The sequence below is a fragment of the Oncorhynchus mykiss genome, chromosome 23 (genome assembly GCF_013265735.2).
Source record: "Oncorhynchus mykiss isolate Arlee chromosome 23, USDA_OmykA_1.1, whole genome shotgun sequence".
NCBI classification, from domain to species: Eukaryota; Metazoa; Chordata; class Actinopteri; order Salmoniformes; family Salmonidae; genus Oncorhynchus; species Oncorhynchus mykiss.
In genome coordinates this window covers 13,123,078-13,146,814 of record NC_048587.1, presented here as the reverse complement: position 1 = coordinate 13,146,814, position 23,737 = coordinate 13,123,078, and the positions used below count along the sequence as shown (strand labels likewise).

Sequence of the window (23,737 nt, the reverse complement as noted above, 5' to 3'; positions counted from 1 at the left end):
TTTGCACGCCCAATTTTTCAGTTTTTGATTTGTTAAAAAAGTTTGAAATATCCAATAAATGTCGTTCCACTTCATGATTGTGTCCCACTTGTTGTTGATTCTTCACAAAAAAATACAGTTTTATATATATTTATGTTTGAAGCCTGAAATGTGGCAAAAGGTCGCAAAGTTCAAGGGGGCCGAATACTTTCGCAAGGCACTGTAGATATTCCATAAAAACGCCGTTTCCAGCTACACTAATCATTTACAACATTAACAATGTCTACACTATTTCTGATCAATTTTATGTTATTTTAATTTTTAAAAAAAAAGAGCTTTTCTTAAAAAATAATGCATTTTCTAAGTGACTCCCAAACTGTTGAATGGTAGTGTATAATGATGATCTGTTCAATGAGTTGTCTCTGTAAAATGAGATATCAACAGTTTAGTCATACATGAGAAGTGGGCCAGGTTTCATGCCCCCAAAGGTGAGGCATTTCTAATACTTACAATCGGATGACGTGGCTGAAAGTTGCGGACAGCGTAGAAACCGGAGTTCCATTATTCAACGGATTGTTCACCGTCTTCGATTTGATTTGAGATTACAAGCCATGTGACATGTCTGCATCAATCACAAGTGAATGCGATGCGAGTGAGGCAATTTACGCCATATGCGTACGAGAGCATCCAGAAAAACTGCCACTGTCGTACAACCAGGAAGAAGGTGGGATAGCACTAACAGAGCTAACATCCCAAATCTGCAAACTTTCCCAGAAAATGATGGGGTCTTCCAGGTGGAAGATTGCAGTGGTGGTCTTTCTCTCGGTTGCCGAGATGTTAATGCCGATTGAGGCAGATGAACACGAACACACGGTAAGATCATTTGAGGTCGAATAAAAATGGGTAGCCTTGTGTGTAGTGTGAAAATAATGGACGTTCTGGCTTGTTAGCCAGCTGTAGTAGCTACATGATACAACCGATTAGCCTATATATTATTTTTTAACTCAGCGAGATAAGAGTAATAATATCGTTGCATGTAACTAACTAGTTCATTGTTATGAGGTTAATGTTCAATGTTGATAAATAATAAATACAATAACTAACGTTGGCGAACAAGTTAACGTAGGGGACCAAAGTTAGCTAGCGAAGTTAGCTGGCTAATGTTAGCCAGTGACATCTCATTGCATACATATGGTAGGAATATTTTGCATAACCACTCATCCATATTTGGTTATTTAACTACTTATCTAGCTAGTTTGCAAAGTACATATAGGAAAATGTCTCTAGGAATATGCCTAGTTAGTTAAGTATTTTTGGTAGTTTACTAACGTTGCCATTGCGAAGACTGCATATCCGGTTATTAAGGCGGCAGGCCTGTCTAGGTACTAGGACATCAAATGGTCAAGACAAAAGCAAATCGCATTCCGCGTTTTACAGTACAATTGGAAGTAAATACTTTTGCTCTTGATTTCTGACCTGTAACCTATATAGTGTTTTGATCATGCTTCAACCTAGCCAATAATTCTCAACTTTGCACGTTGGCTAGCGTCAACACTAGCCTATTCATAGATGCTGACTACCTTTAGCGTCTTATTCATGAACGTATCTTCTGGCCGGGGGAGTGCTGTAATAGCCCCGAAGCTCGGTCTGAATGTTAACTTGACGTTATCGCTTGCGGTACTGGTTTGGAAACGTAAGAGACGTGTATTTCATATCAGTGACAAATCATTTAAAAAAAAACAAAGTTAAATTACTACACTTTTTTTTTTGTATAGGGTTTGTGATCCCACACGTCCATATCTCCATGTTAGCGCTTGTTTACTGAAGACAGACAGAATATAGCTAATTAATACAGGTGGTCAACTATCTAGCTTGCTCAGAAAACTTGTGTGTAATGGGGAAGTGTAGCAGAAGTGTAGTTTGTTGGTTGAAGGCACACACAGCAGTATGGATCTGTGCAAACCTGCTACATGGCCAAAAGTATGTGGACACCCTTACAAATTAGTCAATTTGGCTGTTTCAGTCACACCTGTTAATGACAGGTGTATAAAATCGAGCACACAGCCATGCCATCAATATGGACAAACATTAGCAGTAGAATGGCCTTACTGAAGAGCTCAGTGACTTTCAATGTGGCACTGTTCTAGGATGCCACCTTTCCAACAAGTCAGTTTGTGAAATGTATTCCCTGCTAGTGCTGCCCTGGCCAACTGTAAGTGCTGTTATTGTGAAGTGGATATGTCAAGGAGTGACAACAGCTTAGCCGTAAAGTGGTAGGCCACACAAGCTCACAGAACGGGACTGCCGAGTGCTTTTAGCCTGTAAAAATGGTCCATCCTCGGTTGCAACACTCACTAGAGAATTCCAAACTGCCTCTGGAAGCAACGTCAGCACAATAACTGTTCGTCAGGAGCTTAATGAAATGTTTTTTCATGGCTGAGCAGCTGCACACAAGCCTAATATCACCATGCACAGACAATAGTCTGCTAGAGTAGTGTAAAGCTTGCTGAATCTGGATTTGGGGGATGCCAGGAGAACGCTACCTGCCTAACTGCGTAGTGCAAACTGTAAAGTTTGGAGGAGGAATAATGGTCTGGGGCTGTTTTCATAGTTCGGTCTATTCCCCTTAGTTCCAGTGAAGGGACATCCTAATGCTACAGTATACAATGACATGCTAGATGATTTTGTGCTTCAAACTTTGTGGCAACAGTTTGGGGAAGGCTCTTTCCTGTTTCAGCCTGACAATGCCCGTGCACTGAGGTCCATACCTCACTAATGCTCTTGTTGCTGAATGGAATGTTCCAACATATAGTGGAAAGCCTTCCCAAAAGGGTGAAGGCTGTTATCGCAGCAAAGGGCCACCAACTCCATATTAATGCCCATGATTTTGGAATGAGATGTTTGATGAGCAGGCGTCCATATACTTTTGGCAATGTAGTGTATGTTAAAAAAAACGTAGGCCTTTTGCAAGCAATTATTGCCGTTTATAAACATTAAAAGTTCACATGGTCTTACCGGTAAAAGGCTCTGCGTGGTCAATCTGACGTCTGCAGTGGCCGTACAGCATTTACGGTGATATGGCCTCTGCAGAAGTCAGGGCATTCATACTTCTTGCGCTTTGTTGTTGTCAAGGAAGTGAGTGTGTTTATACAGAACCTCCTGCCCCCACCTACCATCAACCAATCATGTCAATGCAGAGCTATACAGAGCCCTCTGCATTGTTACAAAATTTGGGAGGTGCATGGCGATTCAGTACGGCGCTCAATTTGCAATTTCAATCTGCATGTCTCCAGAAGCTCCGCAATTGCGTCCCTCCATATGGAGCCTCCAACCACATTTTTGGATCAAGTATAAATTGGATTTAATCCTTGTTTATAGTTGAGAACCCTTTGCATAAGGCACAGTGCCTTGTTAATGCCTTGGATTCTCAAGAGCAAACTTCAACTTGGTCCTCACTGGTACCGTAGCCAGTTAGCACTAGCTAGTAAGCTTTGCATCTGCGCTCAGTGCAGAATGAATAGCTGACTACACAACCAGCGCAAAGAAAGACATCCTTACCAATGCTGTGTTGTCAGTGTGAATGTGATCAGGTGAGTTTTTATATGGATAAAGCCCCTTGTCGCTACATTGTTTTCTGCCCATGATTGTCAAGCTGACAACTAACAAGGGCGCTTGCTTGAGTTTTCTCTCCGGTTGAAAAGACCTGTATTCAGTTCAATATACATTTCATTGTTGATGACATGCCTGTATGTCGTGTGGATTGGTTTTGACATGGTGTCATTAAAACAGTAACTTTATGACTCATTGTCAATGTATTTTTGCCACAGACAGCTGCTATCCAAAAGCTTTATAGATGGAGGCTGCTTGGAATAGACTAACATGTTGGCTGTTTTTGTTATTTATTTGCCTGAATGCACAATTTATATCCTTGAATGGAATACCAAATGCTGCCATCTGAGAACTAGCAAAACAAGTAAGTTATAGCATGTTTAATGTGTTTCTTCCCTTTTTCAGTACACAGATAAAGAGGAGGTGGTTTTATGGATGAATACAGTGGGGCCTTACCACAACAGACAAGAAACGTACAAGTACTTCTCCCTGCCCTTCTGCGTGGGCACCAAAAAGACCATTAGCCACTACCATGAGACATTAGGAGAGGCTCTGCAAGGAGTCGAGCTGGAGTTCAGTGGCCTAGACATTAAGTTCAAAGGTATCCAAAAATCTACACCCACAGGCAACTGTACTACTTGGACCCTGGAGTGACAAAGTCACTATTTGATCAGCGTTGTTTGATTTTGAGTAGTATATTATATTCTTTCCTAGCGTGAAGTTAGATCCAAAAGCAGCCTACACTTGCATTATGTCTTGTAGTGTTATGTCATACTAAACACTTTTTTTGTTGTTGTCATTTTGCTCTCACAGATGAAGTCATGCAAACAACATACTGTGAAATCGAGTTGGACAAAGCCAAACGGGATGCCTTTGTATATGCCATTAAAAACCACTATTGGTACCAAATGTACATTGATGACCTACCTATCTGGGGTGAGTGATACTGCTGCACTGCCTGTTGCAACTTGTCCAGTCATTTAGTTATGGAGAATCAGTTATGCCCCTGAGGCAGTTGAAATGAAGGCATCCAAATGTTCATTCATACTTTTCTGGGTTTTATCTGTTGCCTCACTGGTTGGTATGGGAAGTTGTTTGACTATGACAAAGGTTATCTATGGAAAGGCCTAGTTCATTACTATTGAAAAGGGCCCAGTTTTGGAATGAGGAATGTCTTAAACATGGAGTTATTTCACATGTAATGGTGCCTACTAGGGTTGGGCGACGTGCCGATGTATAGTTTACTTAAACTTGACTGGCACCGCAGTAGAGCTGACCCGGCAGCCCACAGCCGGGCCATGCCAGGTGGCTTTTGCTATAGCCTGCATAAGCTATTTCAAACAATTTACAGAATGCAAGAGTATAATGTACGCTTTTCACCAAAGCAGCTCAAAATGTCCAGTCAGAAAATTATTATTATTTTTTTCTCTCTTTGAATATTTTTACCAGACACACTGGTGTCTTAATTATTTTAAAGCCTAAATTTGTTTTTTCTCTCCCACTTGATATGACTTTGGTTTTTATGCATGCTGGCTTTCTCCCACCGCGCTACTTCATTATCAAACAATTAATTTATCTAATGGAGTTCTAGGCTATATCAGGAAGTTTGAAGTTGTTTTTGAATGACCTAAAAACATTGACATGTTCTGACAATGTCAACTTGGCATTCCTCTCTCTCCCTCGGTAACATATTTCAAGTTTAGAAGTCAGAACCCATCATAGGCCTAAGGTAATAATGAGAGGGGTAGAACAAACCATAGCAAGACAAAAAAAAACGGTGAGTCATTTAAAAAACCATACAGTTCAGTAAATATTAGTTTATTAGCTATAAAGGAAATGATGCGTGCATCCCTCTTCCTTGCTGTTGCAAATCAATTGACCAAAAGGCAAATCCTACTAATTAAAATAGCCTATCAAAGCATTAATACAAGTTAGTTATTATTTCCCTAATAGGCTTGTGTTTAATGTCCTAAAGTTGCAGCTTTCAAATGGGAAAGTCGGTCTATAGGCCATTTTCGGACAGTTTTATTTTGAATGACAACGAGTGAAATTGAGCGAACAATATCAAGATGGAAAAGTCCAATTGGAAGTGAAAAGAACTTACAGCTGAGCAAAGCTTATGAAAGAGTAGGCCTATTTCCATAGCCTATTATTCGCAATGTAGGCTACAACCTACCTACGTCGTATAAAACAGAAGCCTAGGCCAAATAAGAGAGGAAGATTAGTCAAAAATGTCAATCATTGAATAATTATCCAGTTCTGGGGACAGCAGCGTTGGGGTTTGAACTTGCAACCTTCCGGTTACTAGTCCAACACTCTAACCATGTGTGCTATTCAGAGGGTGAATGGGCAAGACAAAAGATTTAAGGCGTATCGGTTTGTACATTTTTCACGTTCTTCACGTTCAACAGTTTCCCGTGTGTATGAAGCATGATCCACCACCCAAAGGACATCCAGCCAACTTGACACAACTGTGGGAAGCTTTGGAGGCAACATGCTTCCACAGGTGCCAGCAACCCTGTGGAACGCTTTTGACACTTTGTACTATCCAATCTCTGACGAATTGAGGCTGGGACGGACGGGGGTGCAATACAATATTAGGAAGATGTTCCTATTGTTTGGTGTACTCTGCGTGTATATATATGCACAGGAGGAGGGGCAGATGGCCTTGCCCAAGTCTTTATAACCACAGAATAGTTCCAGTAGCTGAGTAAATAAATATGGACTTTGGCCCTGGATCTGGTTAATGCATTCCACACCAAACTTGTCATGTTGCCAGTAAATTTCTGGTGACAGTGCACTAATCTCTCTATATTCTAGGAATTGTTGGCGAGGCAGATGAAAACGGAGAGGATCATTATCTGTGGACTTACAAGAAATTGGAGATCGGCTTCAATGGCAACCGAATTGTTGATGTCAACCTGACAAGTGAAGGCAAAGTCAAGCTTGTGCCTAACACACGAATTGCAATGTCGTACTCAGTAAGTATTTGCAATTGCTTTATGGAAATGGGACTTGATTTTTCTAATATACACAGGGTTGAATATGTATTTTGGAGGTGTGATGTTTAAATTGACTACACCGAGCTTTTTATTGTTTTATATAAAGTTAAGTCACCTACATCAGCATCCAAGCGTGGCTCATTTGCCAAAGGAATGATGTGAATCGTCTTTTACCACAGGTAAAGTGGAAGAAGTCAGATGTGAAGTTTGAAGACCGATTTGACAAGTATCTTGATCCATCTTTTTTCCAACACAGAGTAAGTTGAATCTTTCAAGATAAGCAATGCAATTTTGCACTGAACTGTACAGTACTCGGTGATCAACCTGTTTTAAGGATGCAGTATGTGGAAATGGCTCCGCCATTTCCTGGCTGCTAAAATTCTAATAGTTTGCCTAATTTCAGTTTGTGACCCAAACAAGCAAGTATAGTGTAGAGAATCATTGTGCCATCTAAACAGACGGGAAGCATAGAAATGGCACACACAGAACATATATACTGCTTCTTAGACTTGCTTTCAATGAGTGACAGCTCTATAACTAATATTTCTATGTGAATTTTATCGGGTCACCCAGAAAGTTACATATTGCAGCTTTAACAATTCTGTGATTCAAGGATGTCATGTTCTGGAATCTAGGGATGTGCGATATTCCCTGTGGTAATAAAAAAAAGTATGTTTTCTCTAGATTCACTGGTTTTCCATCTTCAATTCCTTCATGATGGTTATCTTCTTGGTTGGCCTGGTGTCCATGATCCTGATGAGAACTTTAAGGAAGGACTATGCTAGATACAGCAAAGAGGAGGAAATGGATGACATGGTAACGTTTCATAGCCTTGGTAGCATTAGTGATAGAAAATCACATTGAACATCATGCACTTAAGATTTTGCTTTATTAGTTTAGGCCCAGGGCTTCGTATGATTTTGGCTAGCTGTATGTCCTTTGTCTTAATGTACCCCTGGACCTTTGACGCCTCTCCCTGCTGCAGGACAGGGACCTGGGAGATGAGTATGGGTGGAAGCAGGTCCATGGAGACGTGTTCCGGCCGTCCAGCCACCCAATGATCTTCTCCTCTCTTATTGGCTCTGGATGCCAGATCTTCTCGGTCTCGTTCATCGTCATCGTCGTGGCCATGATTGAGGATCTGTACACCGAGTGAGTGATGAGTACCTCCCCGCAGATAACCTAATGGAGTGTGTCTTCGTTTCTGTCTAACGTGGGTGTGTTCATGCGCACTGCGGCTTCCTGTTTGTCTCTGCAGGAGAGGATCCATGCTGAGCACAGCCATCTTTGTGTATGCTGCCACCTCTCCTGTCAATGGCTATTTTGGCGGAAGTTTGTATGCAAAACAAGGAGGTATGTAAGGGTTTGTCTTAAAAATAGAAACTCCATTCCTACACATCACACCTCAATTATTACTGCACTTTGCAAGGGAAGTTTTGCACACACAATATTGTCACCATGACATTTTCTGAACATGGAGCCTGGGTGGTCAAAACACTGTTTGTGGTACTTTGTGTAGAATGCTGCGGTTGATGCGTATTGACAAAAATGTGGCTTCATTGTTAGTGTCATTATGTGTAAATAGCACATGGTGTTACAGAATCCTCCTCCTGAGGGCGCCGTGGGACTCATTTCTAGCTTGAGCATTTTCTTTCTGGAGCTGTTCGGGCTGACTCACCCATCCTCACCCTTTCTCCCCCTCACATGAGAGATCAATATCTCCTCCAGCTCATGGCTTTAGCCAATCGGACAATAGCCATGCGTCTCACTACTGTGCGCGCTCTAGCTATGCAGTGTCTCCAGGTCCTGATTGGCTAGCCAGCCTGACCCATGAGTAAATATTGCCAGTACCTGAATGGTGTTATTCCAGTCTGTGAGTGTGGGGTGGACATATGTGCATGGGATGTGTGAACACAGAAACCATACCCGTGTTCATATTCTCTTGAGTGTGATTTAAAGTTCCTGTGTGTGTGTTAACTCTTGGGCTGCATTATTCCCCTCTAATCAGGGGCGGTGTCAGTGAGTCACAGACCAATAAATTACATAGAGCTGTGTCGCTCTCTTTCACATGGTATGGTAGATTGCCATTCACTCATAATGTGCACCCTTATGGTAACCGATTTTATATTTGATCCTATAGGCAGACGATGGATTAAACAGATGTTTATCGGGGCCTTCCTGATCCCTGCCATGGTGTGTGGGACAGCCTTCTTCATCAACTTCATCGCCATGTACTACCATGCCTCCCGAGCCATCCCTTTTGGCACAATGGTGAGTTTAGAGCAGTAGTATTCAAAATATTAAAGAGAACAGATCATTGTGTTGTATGGGACAACATACAAATGTTATTGAGAAATGTAATTAGAAAATTACTATTTTATTGAGTAAATGGTTGATTTACATTTTGAAACGAGAGATGAACATGTACTGAATTGGTTATTTGTTGATATAAAAATTGTTTTTTAATAAAGGTTGTGTCATTAGATGTGGGGTGGGTTTGGCAGAAATTCTAGCAAAAAATGGGGTCCCCAGAAATTCTGTTAATTGGTAACCAATTTATAAGAGCAATAAGGCACCTCTAGGGTTTGTGGTATATGGCCAATATCCCACGGCTAAGGGCTGTATCCAGGCACTCAGTTGTGATTAAGAACCGTTCTTAGCTGTGGTATATTTAAGCAATAAGGCCCGAGGGGGTGTGCTATATGGCCAATACACCACAGCTAAGAGCTGTTCTTGTGCACATTGCAACGTGGAGTGCCTGGACACACCCCTTAGCTGTGGTATATTGGCCATATATCACAAACCCGAGGTGCCTTATTGCTATTACAAACTGGTTACCAACGGAAAAATAAATGTTTTGTCATACCCGTGGTATTCGGTCTGATATACCACATCTGTCAGCCAATCAGCATTCAGGGCTCGAACCATCCACATTACAATGGCCAATATGCCACCCCCCCAGGCCTTATTGCTTAAATATAGTCTGCTCTCTCATGAATCATCTCATGGATTCTACCATTTCATGTTGTTTTCAGGTGGCTGTTTGCTGCATTTGTTTGTTTGTTATCCTGCCACTCAACCTTGTGGGGACCATTCTGGGAAGAAACCTCTCTGGCCAGCCCAACTTTCCGTGTCGAGTCAATGCAGTGCCGCGGCCAATCCCTGAGAAGAAATGGTATCTATGACTATGATCTTATTTGTACAGCACGACTCACTAAAAGCAATGTATGTGTGCCATTTTGTATTTTACATTCATTGATGTTTGTTTAAGATCCCAGTGCTGATATGTTTGCTACTTGAGAGCCACTGTACTGTTAAGTTTATTTTCTCGTTGATAGTTCAATCAAGGTCTGATTGGCCAAAGTCTATACCTACTTTCCCAGGTTGAAACCAGTCCTGGATTACCAGAGGAATGAAAACCGTGCTGAGGCCTGGAGTTGCATAGCTCTGATTGATTGGTAAACTATTGGTGACACTGTCTGTATTGTGAGTTGATTGTAAATGTATAACATTTTCCAGGTTCATGGAGCCAGCTGTCATTGTTTGTCTGGGAGGCATCCTTCCATTCGGTTCCATTTTCATTGAAATGTAAGTCCTACCTCACATTAACCTCACTACACTATAATCTAGATCAGTTCTCACCAACCGGTCGATCTCCTAGGCAATCCTTGTCTATCACCAAACATTTCTATGAAAACCCAACGATAAAGCCTTGTTCCTATTTTAATTATTCGTTTTTCGATAAATGTACGGCGATCCAGCATGTGGACATCAAAATATTTGAGGTATCAGGAAAAGCTGTGTGCAGAGAGCAACTTGTCCAAAACACTTCCAGATGAAGCATGCAGAGAAATATAGGAATATGTCTTCTGAGCAGAGGGCAGGTGCATCAAGAGTTTTTCTCAGTTGCAAAAGCAGCCAGGGCTTTTCACAAAACTGCATTCAGCAAATTGTGGAATTGCGAGAGCTAGCTATGTACTGTCCCACAAAATTGCTAAACATAGCAAGCCATTCGCTGAGGGCGAATTCATTAAAGAATGTTTAATTACCTCTGCAGCGATACTTTGCCCCAACAAAGAGCTGTTTAAAATGTTTCCCTGTCAAGACAAACAGTGACACTGCATGTTGAGGGCATCGCAGAGAATATGGAACAACAGTTGAAAGACCAGGTAAAGGATTTCACCTACAGTGCCTTGCGAAAGTATTCGGCCCCCTTGAACTTTGCGACCTTTTGCCACATTTCAGGCTTCAAACATAAAGATATAAAACTGTATTTTTTGTGTGAAGAATCAACAACAAGTGGGACACAATCATGAAGTGGAACGACATTTATTGGATATTTCAAACTTTTTTAACAAATCAAAAACTGAAAAATTGGGCGTGCAAAATTATTCAGCCCCCTTAAGTTAATACTTTGTAGTGCCACCTTTTGCTGCGATTACAGCTGTAAGTCGCTTGGGGTATGTCTCTATCAGTTTTGCACATCGAGAGACACTGAACTTTTTTCCCATTCCTCCTTGCAAAACAGCTCGAGCTCAGTGAGGTTGGATGGAGAGCATTTGTGAACAGCAGTTTTCAGTTCTTTCCACAGATTCTCGATTGGATTCAGGTCTGGACTTTGACTTGGCCATTCTAACACCTGGATATGTTTATTTTTGAACCATTCCATTGTAGATTTTGCTTTATGTTTTGGATCATTGTCTTGTTGGAAGACAAATCTCCGTCCCAGTCTCAGGTCTTTTGCAGACTCCATCAGGTTTTCTTCCAGAATGGTCCTGTATTTGGCTCCGTCCATCTTCCCATCAATTTTAACCATCTTCCCTGTCCCTGCTGAAGAAAAGCAGGCCCAAACCATGATGCTGCCACCACCATGTTTGACAGTGGGGATGGTGTGTTCAGGGTGATGAGCTGTGTTGCTTTTACGCCAAACATAACGTTTTGCATTGTTGCCAAAAAGTTCAATTTTGGTTTCATCTGACCAGAGCACCTTCTTCCACATGTTTGGTGTGTCTCCCAGGTGGCTTGTGGCAAACTTTAAACAACACTTTTTATGGATATCTTTAAGAAATGGCTTTCTTCTTGCCACTCTTCCATAAAGGCCAGATTTGTGCAATATACGACTGATTGTTGTCCTATGGACAGAGTCTCCCACCTCAGCTGTAGATCTCTGCAGTTCATCCAGAGTGATCATGGGCCTCTTGGCTGCATCTCTGATCAGTCTTCTCCTTGTATGAGCTGAAAGTTTAGAGGGACGGCCAGGTCTTGGTAGATTTGCAGTGGTCTGATACTCCTTCCATTTCAACATTATCGCTTGCACAGTGCTCCTTGGGATGTTTAAAGCTTGGGAAATCTTTTTGTATCCAAATCCGGCTTTAAACTTCTTCACAACAGTATCTCGGACCTGCCTGGTGTGTTCCTTGTTCTTCATGATGCTCTCTGCGCTTTTGACGGACCTCTGAGACTATCACAGTGCAGGTGCATTTATACGGAGACTTGATTACACACAGGTGGATTGTATTTATCATCATTAGTCATTTAGTCAACATTGGATCATTCAGAGATCCTCACTGAACTTCTGGAGAGAGTTTGCTGCACTGAAAGTAAAGGGGCTGAATAATTTTGCACGCCCAATTTTTCAGTTTTTGATTTGTTAAAAAAGTTTGAAATATCCAATAAATGTCGTTCCACTTCATGATTGTGTCCCACTTATTGTTGATTCTTCACAAAAAAATACAGTTTTATATCTTTATGTTTGAAGCCTGAAATGTGGCAAAAGGTTGCAAAGTTCAAGGGGGCTGAATACTTTCGCAAGGCACTGTATTTCTCCTTGGCCCTGGATGAGAGCAGTGATGCACGTGACACGAGGCATAACCCCAGATTTTGACATTAGAGGAGCTTGCTTCAGTGCAGTCAATGAAGACCACCTTGAACGGAGGTTGATAGCTTCGACGGTGACGATAGCTGTTCCCTGTTGGCCAGTAATGGGCTGTTCCTGGGGGACGATGCTGGCACTGTTCACCACTGTGAGCGCGGCTGACAGGCCATCCGAAGCCGGCGGTGGGGCTTCATCTCTCCCAGAGCTCGAGAGGCTATGAGGGGCCTACTCACTCGGGTAGCCACTGCACTGGGCATCAAACTGGTGGACAGTGATGACTCTCCATCTGTCCCCATCTCTGCTGAGTTCCGTGAGGCCTTTCCGGAGAGCTGGGCCTCTGCCAAGGGGCGCTTCCGACTCAAAGCAGAGACTGGACCATGTAGTTATGTGGCGGGTGCATTGTCACTCGGCCTCGGGGTACCCAACCATGGACACCATGCTAGCTGCCATGGTCCTCCCGGACCACGAAATTATAGGGCGGACCCGCGACTGAAGCCGGAACTGCGACTGAAGCTGCTCTCCAGAGCACTTTTGCCACTCTCCCCATCACCCCAGGGCAGAATGACATTCTGGAGCAGACCGATAAGGTTTGTAGGGACTGGGAGACCCTGAGACTGTTCATGCCGCCACCCCGGGTCCAAGGCAGAGGGACCGTCGCCACCCACCTGCACCTGAACGACAGTGGGGTCCCTCTCTTGCCCCATTGCCTCGTGCTGAGGAACAACAGTGGAGAGGGGCACAGCGTGCGGTGGAACAACAACCTGTCAACCGTCACCGCCATAGGGATGTGCCTGGGGCGCCAGAGGAAAGGCGTGCCTCGGCAGGACCCCTAACTCTATTTCCCTGTCCTCGTAAAGGCGCACAACCCTGCGTCTGGAGATCTCTCTCCTGGACAAGGGTGCCATCCGCAGGATCGAGAGTTTAGAACGTCTAGGTGGGTTCTACTCCACTTATTTTGTGGTCCCAGGTTTCGACCTATTCTGGACCTCCGCAGGACCCAGGTCCTGTCAGACAGAGAAACTCCTGACCCACATCGGTGGTGGGCTGGGCATTACTATAAACGACGAGAAGTCGTCTGACGCCAACCCAGAGGGTGGCCTTCATTTACATGGAACTGGACTCAGTCCTCATGAGAGCACGCCTACCCACAAGAAGGGTTCAGGTGATCTTATCTTGCCTCAACCACTTTCGTCTGGGGCGGATGGTATCCGTCCTAACCTGCCAACGCCTGTTGGGCTTGCTGACAGCGGCCTCGTTTCTGATTCCCCTGGGCCTGCTCCATCTCTGGCCTCGGTTGTTCAACTCCCACCGGCTGCACCCGAAGCACCACCGCCAGCTGCGGGTGACCGCTCAGGGCATTGTTGAGTGAGGTGGTGCTGTCACTCTTTTCTCTCAGGTGGGGTGGAGATGCTGAGGATGTGCCGCCGGGAGCTAGTCAGCACAGGTGCCTCCCAGTTCGGCTGGGGGGGATATGACCAAGGGCAGGTCGGCCAGCGGCTGTTGGCTACCCACTTGGAGCGGCAGGCATATCAATACACTAGAGCCCCGAGCTGTACTGCTGGCCCAACATGTCCTGGTGAGAACGGAAAACACCACAGTGGTGGCTTACATCAACCATCAGGGTGGACTGAGGTCGTACCGCCTCAATCTTATGGCACGGGAGCTCCTCTGGGCTCAGGGACATCTAGCGTCTCTACATGCAGCACACTTACCTGCCATCCTGAATGTAGCAGTGGATATGCTCCCGAGGGAGGGCCCGCCACCTTGGGACTGGAGCCTACATCCCCAGGTGGTGCAGCACCTGTAGGACAAGTTCGGGAGGGTGCAGGTGGACCTGTTTTGCCTCTCTGGACAATGCGCACTGCCCCCTGTGGTGCTCCATGTCGGTGACACCAGGGCCTCTGGGCTTGGATGCTCTGGATCACGATTGGCCAGGGCTAGAGCTTTACGCATTCCCCCTGATCCAGGCTGTGCTGGACAGGACCAGGTTGGCAGAGCATCGTCTGCTTCTGGTGGCCCCATACTGGCCCAGATGACCCTGGTTCAGCCTTCTGCTGTTGTCTGGGACATCTTGGCAACTTCCCCTGAGACTGGACCTGCTGTCTCAGGCTGGGGATACTCTGTGGCATCCGAGGCCGCACCACCTCAGTCTTTTGGCTTGGCTAGGCTACTGAACGGCACCAATGGTACATGTTAGGACCACAGGAGGGTGTAATGAACACCATGCAGAGCACAAGGGCGCCGGCTACAACCGAGGCATACCAGTTGCGCTGGCGGTTGTTTTGCTCTTGGTGCACTGGTATTGAGGTTGTGCCCGAGTCATGCAGGGTGCAGTCTGTCCTCCAATACCTGTAGTCTCGCTTGGATGAGGGCTTGCCAGTGGCACCTCCCTCAGCAGTTGGTTCAGCGGTCCTGGGCGTCGCCTCCCCTTCTGGGGACTGTGCCCCTGAGTCGCGGTCCCGCGCTGGGACTTCACCGCTGGCTGGCTAGGTCCCTCAAGCACCGACTACTCTGGTACGGGTATACCAATATATTGGAGTGATCCAATATAGTGAAACAAAGGTTACATATGGTTATGTGAGCTATTTGGATCACTCCAATCCTCTACGGCGCTAGAGGCGCCTCAAAAATGATGTAGAGAACGTGTGTCGAGGCCATGGGGTCTTTATATAGGCGCGGACCCCAGCCGTGACACAGGTGTACACGGGAGTAAATCTGTAAATCCTTACCTCAGGTGTATCCCTCCTCCGCGGAGTGATCAAAATAGCTCACATACCTGCGGTTACATATGTAACCTTCGTTTCCTTGCACTGTAGACTGCACTCACAGCAAAGTTTATGTACAATTTCAAGACTTTGAAACCATGACTAGAGAGAGTGAACAAATACATATTTTTGAGGAAGTTCATATTTAAGTTGTTGTTCGTCACTTTCAACACTTATTTTTTTATATGCCATAAAATGCGCGTTCTCCCTACTTCCACTCATCAGTGAAGGGTAGTTTACGAATGAACGGCTCTTTTTGAACTGATCTCTTTGGTGACAGTCCCAAAAAGTCAGAACCGTATCGTATCGTTGAAAGACGTTCATTTGGCTCCCTGATTTGCATTCAGCTACTACTGCTTTGAGGTCAAAACAATTTATTATTATTATTATTATTATATACACACACACACACACACACAGTGGGGCAAAAAATTATTTAGTCAGCCACCAATTGTGCAAGTTCTTCCACAGATGAGAGGCCTGTAATTTTCATCATAGGTACACTTCAACTATGACAGACAAAATGAGAAAAAATCCAGAAAATCACATTGTAGGATTTTTTTATGAATTTATTTGCAAATTATGGTGGAAAATAAGTATTTGGTCAATAATAAAAGTTGATCAATACTTTGTCATTGCCAACAAAGGGTATATAACAGAGGTCAAACGTTATCAGTAAGTCTTAACAAGGTTTTCACACACTTGCTGGTATTTTGGCCCATTCCTCCATGCAGATCTCCTCAAGAGCAGTGACGTTTTGGGGCTGTTGCTGGGCAACATGGACTTTCAACTCCCTCCAAAGATTTTCTATGGGGTTGAGATCTGGAGACTGGCTAGGCCACTCCAGGACCTTGAAATGCTTCTTACGAAGCCACTCCTTCGTTGCCCGAGCAGTGTGTTTGGGATCATTGTCATGCTGAAAGACCCAGCCACGTTTCATCTTCAATGCCCTTGCTGATGGAAGGTTTTCACTCAATCTCACGATACATGGCCCCATTCATGCTTTCCTTTACACGGATCAGTCGTCCTGGTCCCTTTGCAGAAAAACAGCCCCAAAGCATGATGTTTCCACCCCCATGCTTCACAGTAGGTATGGTGTTCTTTGGATGCAACTCAGCATTCTTTGTCTTCCAAACACGACAAGTTGAGTTTTTACCAAAAAGTTATATTTTGGTTTCATCTGACCATATGACATTCTCCCAATCTTCTGGATCATGGAGCGAGACATGATGTCCCAGATGTGCTCAATTGGATTCAGGTCTGTGAAACGGGCGGGCCAGTCCATAGCATCAATGCCTTCCTCTTGCAGGAACTGCTGACACACTCCAGCCACATGAGGTCTAGCATTGTCTTGCATTAGGAGGAACCCAGGGCCAACCGCACCAGCATATGGTCTCACAAGGGGTCTGAGGATCTGATCTCGGTACCTAATGTGCGCCCCCCCCCCCCCCCCAAAGAAATGCCACCCCACACCATGACTGACCCACTGCCAAACCGGTCATGCTTTAGGATGTTGCAGGCGGTGTTCTCCACCGCGTCTCCAGACTCTGTAACATGTGCTCAGTGTGAACCTGCTTTCATCTGTGAAGAGCACAGGGCGCCAGTGGCGAATTTGCCAATCTTGGTGTTCTCTGGCAAATGCCAAACGTCCTGCACGGTGTTGGGCTGTAAGCACAACCCCCACCTGTGGACGTCGGGCCCTCATACCACCCTCATGGAGTCTGTTTCTGACCGTTTGAGCAGACACATGCACATTTGTGGCCTGCTGGAGGTCATTTTGGAGGGCTCTGGCAGTGCTCCTCCTGCTCCTCCTTGCACAAAGACGGAGGTAGCGGTCCTGCTGCTGGGTTCTTGCCCTCCTACGGCCTCCTCCACGTCTCCTGGTAGTGCCTCCATGCTCTGGACACTACGCTGACAGACACAACAAACCTTCTTGCCACAGCTCGCATTGATGTGCCATCCTGGATGAGCTGCACTACCTGAGCCACTTGTGTGGGTTGTAGACTCCGTCTCATGCTACCACTAGAGTGAAAGCACCGCCAGCATTCAAAAGTGACCAAAACATCAACCAGGAAGCATAGGAATTGAGAAGTGGTCTGTGGTCACCACTTGCAGAACCACTCCTTTATTGGGGGTGTCTTGCTAATTGCCTATAATTTCCACCTGTTGTCTATTCCATTTGCACAACAGCATGTGAAATGTATTGTCAATCGGTGTTGCTTCCTAAGTGGACAGTTTGATTTCACAGAAGTGTGATTGATTTGGAGTTACATTGTGTTTAAGTGTGTATTTTTTTGAGATATATGTAGATTTACAAAATAATTCTCTAGATGGTGAATCCTCACTGCGCATAAACAGTGGGGAGAGTGTTTTAAATCTGACAACAACAAAAAATATAATCTAATAATTTGGCCAGGTAAAAATTTATTTGAATGCACATTTCACAATATGACATAGTAGCCTACTTTTTGGGCTTTAGAGGATTTGCCCTTTTTTAAATTTGATGCTTCTATGATGATATTTTTGTAACACCAGAAGACTGTGTCCTTCACTCCCGCCTGCCCTCATTGATAACAGAACTACGGGAAAACCGTTCCTGGGCAGGTGGGGGACACTGGCTGCTGGTTGCCCCGATAGCACAGCAGGCGAGAGGCTGGGACGACAATGACACCCTGTGTTAGCTAACACGCGGTGTCGCTCCCGCCTGCTGTGTACCGGATAAAACCGTGCCCAACAGGCGGAACAATGGCTGCCGGTTGCCCCAATAGCACAACAGAGGGGAGGCTAGGGCGACACCGTCTGCTAACTAGCTTGCTAGTTGAAGGACACTGTCTACCGTTGTATGGCTAGCTAGCTACCGTTGTGTCGCCCCTTCTGTGAGGTTTATCTGCAGCTTGCTTCATCGTTATTGTGCATTAACGCCACCTACTTTACTGGAGCGCTTCCGCCAGTCCTAACTTAAAAATTGACCAATAGAAGTATATAGAGGGATCCCTGCAAATGCAGGAATGCCCTGACTTGCTGGCCGCAATTGCACCCTTGTTGAGGGATGGTGAGTTAGTGAGCAGCTGCCTCTCACCCAACTGCTGCTCCCTCCCCTCAGACTGACCATCAGATGCAGGCCATCAGCCCAGTAAAACAAAAGACTCACTCACCTGTGCCTCACAAGCAATACAACCAGTGTGATCATATACCTACAATTTTGAAATTGAATTTCAAAATGGTCTGTAAAGAACAACATTGGCAGGGCAATTCAAGCGTAGCCAATATGCAATGATAATGTTTTGGGCTTATGGACTATTGCACAAACCTCAATGCTACAGAACTGTTTTTAATTGGTTGATGTTGCAAAAAAATATGACGGGTAGAGTTAAGATCACTTGAGTCAAAAGGTTGGTGACCACTGATCTAGGTAGTTACAGCTTTATTCCAAAATTGATTAAATAAAATATCCTCAATCTACATACACTACCCCATAATGACAAAGCGAAAACAGGTTTAGACATGCAACCAAAAAAGTATTCAGACCCTTTGCTAAGAGACTCTAAATTTAGCTCCGGTGCATCTGGTTTCCATTGATCATCCTTGATATTTTTCTACAACTTGATTGGAGTCCCCTTGTGCTAAATTCAACTGATTGGACATACGCACCTGTCTCTATAAGGACCCACAGTTGACAGTATCAGAGCAAAAATCAAGTCATGAGGTCGAAGGAATTGTCCATAGAGCTCCGAGACAGGATTGTGCCGAGGCACAGATCTAGGGAAGGGTACCAAAACATTTCTGCAGCATTGAAGATCCCCAAGAACACAGTGGCCTCCATTCATAAATGGAAGAATTTTGAAACCACCAAGACTCTTCCTAGAGCTGGCCGCCTGGCCAAACTGAACAATCGGGGAGAAGGACCTTGGTCAGGGAGGTGCCGAAGAACCCAGTGGTCACTCTGACAGCTCTCGTTGTCCTTCTGGAAGGTTCTCCCATCTCTGCAGCACTCCACCAATCTGGCCTTTATGGTAATGGCCAGATGGAAGCCACTGCTCAGTAAAAGGCACATGACAGCCTGCTTGGAGGTTGCCAAAAGACACCTAAAGAACTCTGACCATGAGAAACCAGATTCTCTGGTCTGATGAAACCAAGATTGAACTTGGGTTTGAATGCCAAGCGTCAGGTCTGGCGGAACCTGACACCATCCCTAGGGTGAAGCGTGGTGGCAGCATCATGCTGTGGGTGATGTTTTTCAGCGGCAGGGACTGGGAGATTAGCCAAGATCGAGCAAAGTAGAGATCCTTGATGAAAACCTGCTCCAGAGTGCTTAGGACCTCAGACTGGGACGAAGCTTTACCTTCCAACAACCCTAAGCACACAGCCAAGACACCGCAGGAGTGGCTTCGGGACAAGTCTCTGAATGTCCTTGAGTGGCCCAGCCAGAGCCCGGACTTGAACCCGATTTGAACATCTCTGAAGAGTACTGAGAATAGCTGTGCAGCCAACCTGAACGAGCTTGAGAGGTTCTGCTGAGAAGAATGGGAGAGAGTCCCCAAATACAGGTGTGCCGAGCTTGTAGTGTCATACCCAAGACGACTTGAGGCTGTAATCGCTGCCAATGGTACTTCAAAGTGCTGAGTAAAGGGTCTGAATACTTATGTAAATAAAATATTTCAGTTTATTTTGTATACATTTCTAAACATGTTTTTGCTTTGTCATTATGGGGTATTGTTGATTTTGATGAGGGGGGGAAAGAACAATTACATTTTAGAATAAGGCTAGCGTAAAAAAGTGGGAAGTCTAGGGGTCTGAATACTTTCCGACTGCACATCAGCATTTAGCAGCTCGATAATTCACCAAATAATACCTGTGCGTAGCTGGAAGTGGAAATGCATTGTTTGCTTATTTTGCAGGTACTTCATTTTCACTTCATTTTGGGCCTACAAGATCTACTACGTGTACGGGTTCATGATGCTGGTCCTGGTTATCCTCTGCATTGTCACTGTGTGTGTCACCATTGTTTGTACTTACTTCCTCCTCAATGCTGAGGACTACAGATGGTGAGTAAAAGATAACCAGCAATGAATTTACTTGAATTATGTAATCGTAGAGACATTAATTAAATGAGGGACCTTGTGGAGCCCTTATACACCACTGTGTGATTAGGCCAAAGTAAGTATATAATTACATGGCTAGCTTTAAAACTATTAAAAACGCACACCCAAATTTTAGGTGCTGACTAACGGGATGGTAAACTTTAAAAAGAAAGTCGCATACTATATGTTCCCAACAATTTAATGGATATTAAACATGGCCAGCTTTAGGACTATAACACAGCTAAATTCAGGAAAACCTTGACACCAGAGTTACTGTAACACAGTAATAGCCAGCCTGAGGATGTTGTATCTGTGCTTTTCAATTAAATAATTTGTTTTCTCCACTCAGGCAATGGACAAGCTTTCTCTCTGCTGCATCCACTGCAGTTTATGTTTACATGTACTCCTTTTACTACTATTTCTTCAAAACAAAGTGAGTTCCAAAATCCACTTTCTTATTTAAAACACATTGTACACAACTGAAGTAAATAATATGTTGACCGTAAAGACTAGCCCCAGTGCATAGAAAGGGGAAGGTTGTTATTACATTTTGGGGCCCTCACCAGTTTGCATCGAATAGGGGGGGGGGACCCATTGATTTTGTTAGTCACTTTTTTTTTAACCCCTTTTTTCTCCCCAATTTCGTGGTATCCAATTGTTTAGTAGCTACTATCTTGTCTCATCGACAGGATCAAATCTTATCACTGCAGGCCCTTTATAGCGTGAAGAGCATAGTGCTTGCTCCACCTACTCACTCATTGTTAGAGCTCTCTGGGCTTTAATTAGCTCCCCAGTCCTCACTCATGCTGCACAGAAGTTAACACAATTGAATAATGCAACACTGTGTAGAAATGTTCGTCACTTCGCAAAACAATGTCTATACAGGCTAAAACACTTTTACAATGCAAGAGAAAACCGATGGCATCCAGCTTTCAATTGTAGGCTAACTTTCAGCTGGATTCACTACCCTAGTACTTTGTTTGATATGCAAAAATGCTGATTTCAAAGCTTACTAATCAAACTATTAATTCACTTCATCTCCCTCGCCACCAAAAACAAATGAACTTGTCTTCCTTTGCTTCCCGTCTAGATTCCATAGCTACAAAGTCAGATTCTACAGCCACATTCTGCCTCACGAATAACATCATTATTTCTTAAACGGCACACACATTTTGAAAAGAGATTGCTTGTTCTATGCAAATGTTGATCAGTACAATAAATTTAGTTCTAGAAGTTGCCAATAAAAATTTGTCCTAAATGGAAGGTACTCATCTATAGGCCCATGAAATCAGCTAAAACAAGCTTAAAAATAAAATAATGTGCTTTTTTTTTTTGGTCCCGGACACCCAAATGTACTCGTTACATTTTCACACACTTATCAAGAGAACATCCCTACTGCCTCTGATCTGGCAGACTCACTAAACACACATGCTTAAATTGTCTGGGTGTTGGAGTGTGCCCCTTGCTATCTGTCAATAAAAAATGCCATCTGGAATTTGAAATGGTTTAAACTTTTACTTTTGATACTTGCGTATATTTAAAACCAAATAGAGTAGTATTATACCCGTTGACTTTTACTTGAGTGATTTTCTATTAAGGTATCTTTACTTTTACTCATGTATGACAATTGAGTACTTTTTCTACCACTGCCTGCTGACAGTTGTTTTGTCCCACTCCGTTTCAGGATGTATGGTCTGTTCCAGACGTCCTTTTACTTTGGCTACATGGCAGTATTCAGTACGTCTCTGGGAATCATGTGTGGTAGGTTCAACTTCTCTTATTCACAGCATCTGTTTTGATCAAAGTATTGTGACCGAGTTATTCCGTAAACATGTTTTTTAAATGCTCAAACAAGTGCAAAGCATGCGTTGTCATTGCATCAATAATCATCTTGTAATATCTATCTTTTGTAGGAGCCGTTGGGTATGTGGGAACAAGTGCCTTCGTGAGGAAGATCTACACAAATGTGAAAATTGACTAGGACAGTCGCAAGCAGCAAGGGATCCAAGGATCAGCTGAAGCTCTCCAACAGAAGCGGGCACAAGTCGTTTCTTTTGCAAAAAGAGATTGTGGCATCTCCAATTTGTACAAATGTAGTTTTTCCCTTTTCTGAATTAATTGTTGCAATGTTGCAAAAGAGTGTACTAGAGCAAAAAACTGCAGGAAAAAGAAAACATTAACATCGGTTCTGTTTTTATCAATTGCTTTCAATCAATGTTCTGAAGCAGCTGTTCAAAACGTAACATGGCTTCCCCTTTCCAATCCAGTCCCACCCGTCACCAGAGAACAAAGATCTTTATTGATGGAATAGTCTAGCTCTCTTCAGTGAAGAGGCCATATTGAAAGCCTTTGTTCTATTGTATTAGAATATTTGAAGAGTTGGGTTTGTTCATGCTCTGACCTGATTCTGTTGTATTCCTGAGTCACTCTGGATGAAATATTATTTTATTCTGGCTTCTACATTAAATTTTTACCAGCTACACTACACAATTTTTACATACAGTAACTGGATGTTATACTAACTTATCTGAGTTGGCACCATTCCCATATTTGGACAATTCTAATTTCCAAATGCAGTAGTTTACAACCAGCCACCCAAGAAATTTGTTTGCTGTACATATGGAGAAAAAAAACATTCAGGAAAGGAAGGTGTGATCAACAGTTGGTTTTGAGTTACATTATAAATGACATATTGTTTTAAATGGATGTTTGATGTGATCCTGTTTAGGCTATGTTTTCTTAATGGTAGGGTTTGAATGAAGACTACTTGTGAAAGATAATATGGATAGGGGGAAAAGTGTATATAACCGTAATGTAACTTTAGATGTAGATCCCAAATGTATTTTGGTTGTACAGATTTACTACAAGTTTTTATTATTTTTTTTACAAATGATTCAGTTCTAAGCAAAAATATATTTAGTTTTGTCTCTTTGGTTTGGTGCTTGGGGTGGCGCTGTTACATCTTGCCTGAAATTGCATGACGTTTCCATCAAACCATATGCTCATCAAATTCAGCTTTTTTTTTTTGGCAGTTTCTCACTTTCCCTGGTTGTAGCAATAATAAAAAAAAGTTGGTCGCTGACTTTGTGCTGGCTGCTTGCAGAAAGGAATGACATTGACAAGATGACACTATTTGGTTTTGTGGATTATTTAAAGCTTTAAAGGGCTCTGTTCTTTGGTCAGACGTCCCTCATAACCTGAAACATTGAATGTCAGATGAAATGAGGCGATTGTGCCAAGTTGCCACAAACGTACTGTACAGAGTGAAATACAGTGCTGCAGAGTATTTAATACTCCCCCCATGTGTAAATACAGTATGTACCTTAAATGTATGAGAAGTTGCAATGCCTTTCTCAAATTTTACATCCACTGAAGTTGATTTCTGGCACCTGTGTACAGTATGTCAAGACATTTTTAACCTGCATA

General features: G+C 43.7%; 1 protein-coding gene across 2 annotated transcripts; it reads left to right on the top strand.

Annotated features, from left to right (window-relative positions):
• The first annotated feature begins 464 nt into the window (after positions 1-464).
• Positions 465-23,393, top strand: LOC110502284 (transmembrane 9 superfamily member 3). 2 transcript variants are annotated; one of them, XM_021580206.2, is made up of 15 exons: positions 465-852; positions 3,994-4,189; positions 4,402-4,524; positions 6,409-6,569; positions 6,770-6,847; positions 7,275-7,406; positions 7,576-7,742; positions 7,849-7,943; positions 8,731-8,861; positions 9,626-9,765; positions 10,110-10,178; positions 20,129-20,275; positions 20,661-20,744; positions 21,996-22,072; positions 22,225-23,393. In XM_021580206.2, the coding sequence occupies exons 1-15, from the start codon at positions 598-600 to the stop codon at positions 22,290-22,292; spliced, it is 1,923 nt and encodes a 640-aa protein (XP_021435881.2). In that variant the 5' UTR covers positions 465-597; the 3' UTR covers positions 22,293-23,393. The 2 variants fall into 2 exon arrangements, with proteins under 2 accessions (XP_021435881.2, XP_021435882.2); XM_021580207.2 differs by lacking the exons at positions 20,129-20,275; positions 20,661-20,744; positions 21,996-22,072; positions 22,225-23,393 and having other exon boundaries at positions 9,974-10,127.
• The last annotated feature ends 344 nt before the right edge of the window (positions 23,394-23,737 follow it).

Bases quoted from the DNA above. Each gene is read 5' to 3' on its own strand.
- LOC110502284 (XM_021580206.2), top strand. From the start codon at position 598: ATGTCTGCATCAATCACAAGTGAATGCGATGCGAGTGAGGCAATTTAC. The intron at 4,525-6,408 runs GTGAGTGATACT...TCTATATTCTAG, and splicing joins TGATGACCTACCTATCTGGG to GAATTGTTGGCGAGGCAGAT. The intron at 20,745-21,995 runs GTGAGTTCCAAA...ACTCCGTTTCAG, and splicing joins TACTATTTCTTCAAAACAAA to GATGTATGGTCTGTTCCAGA.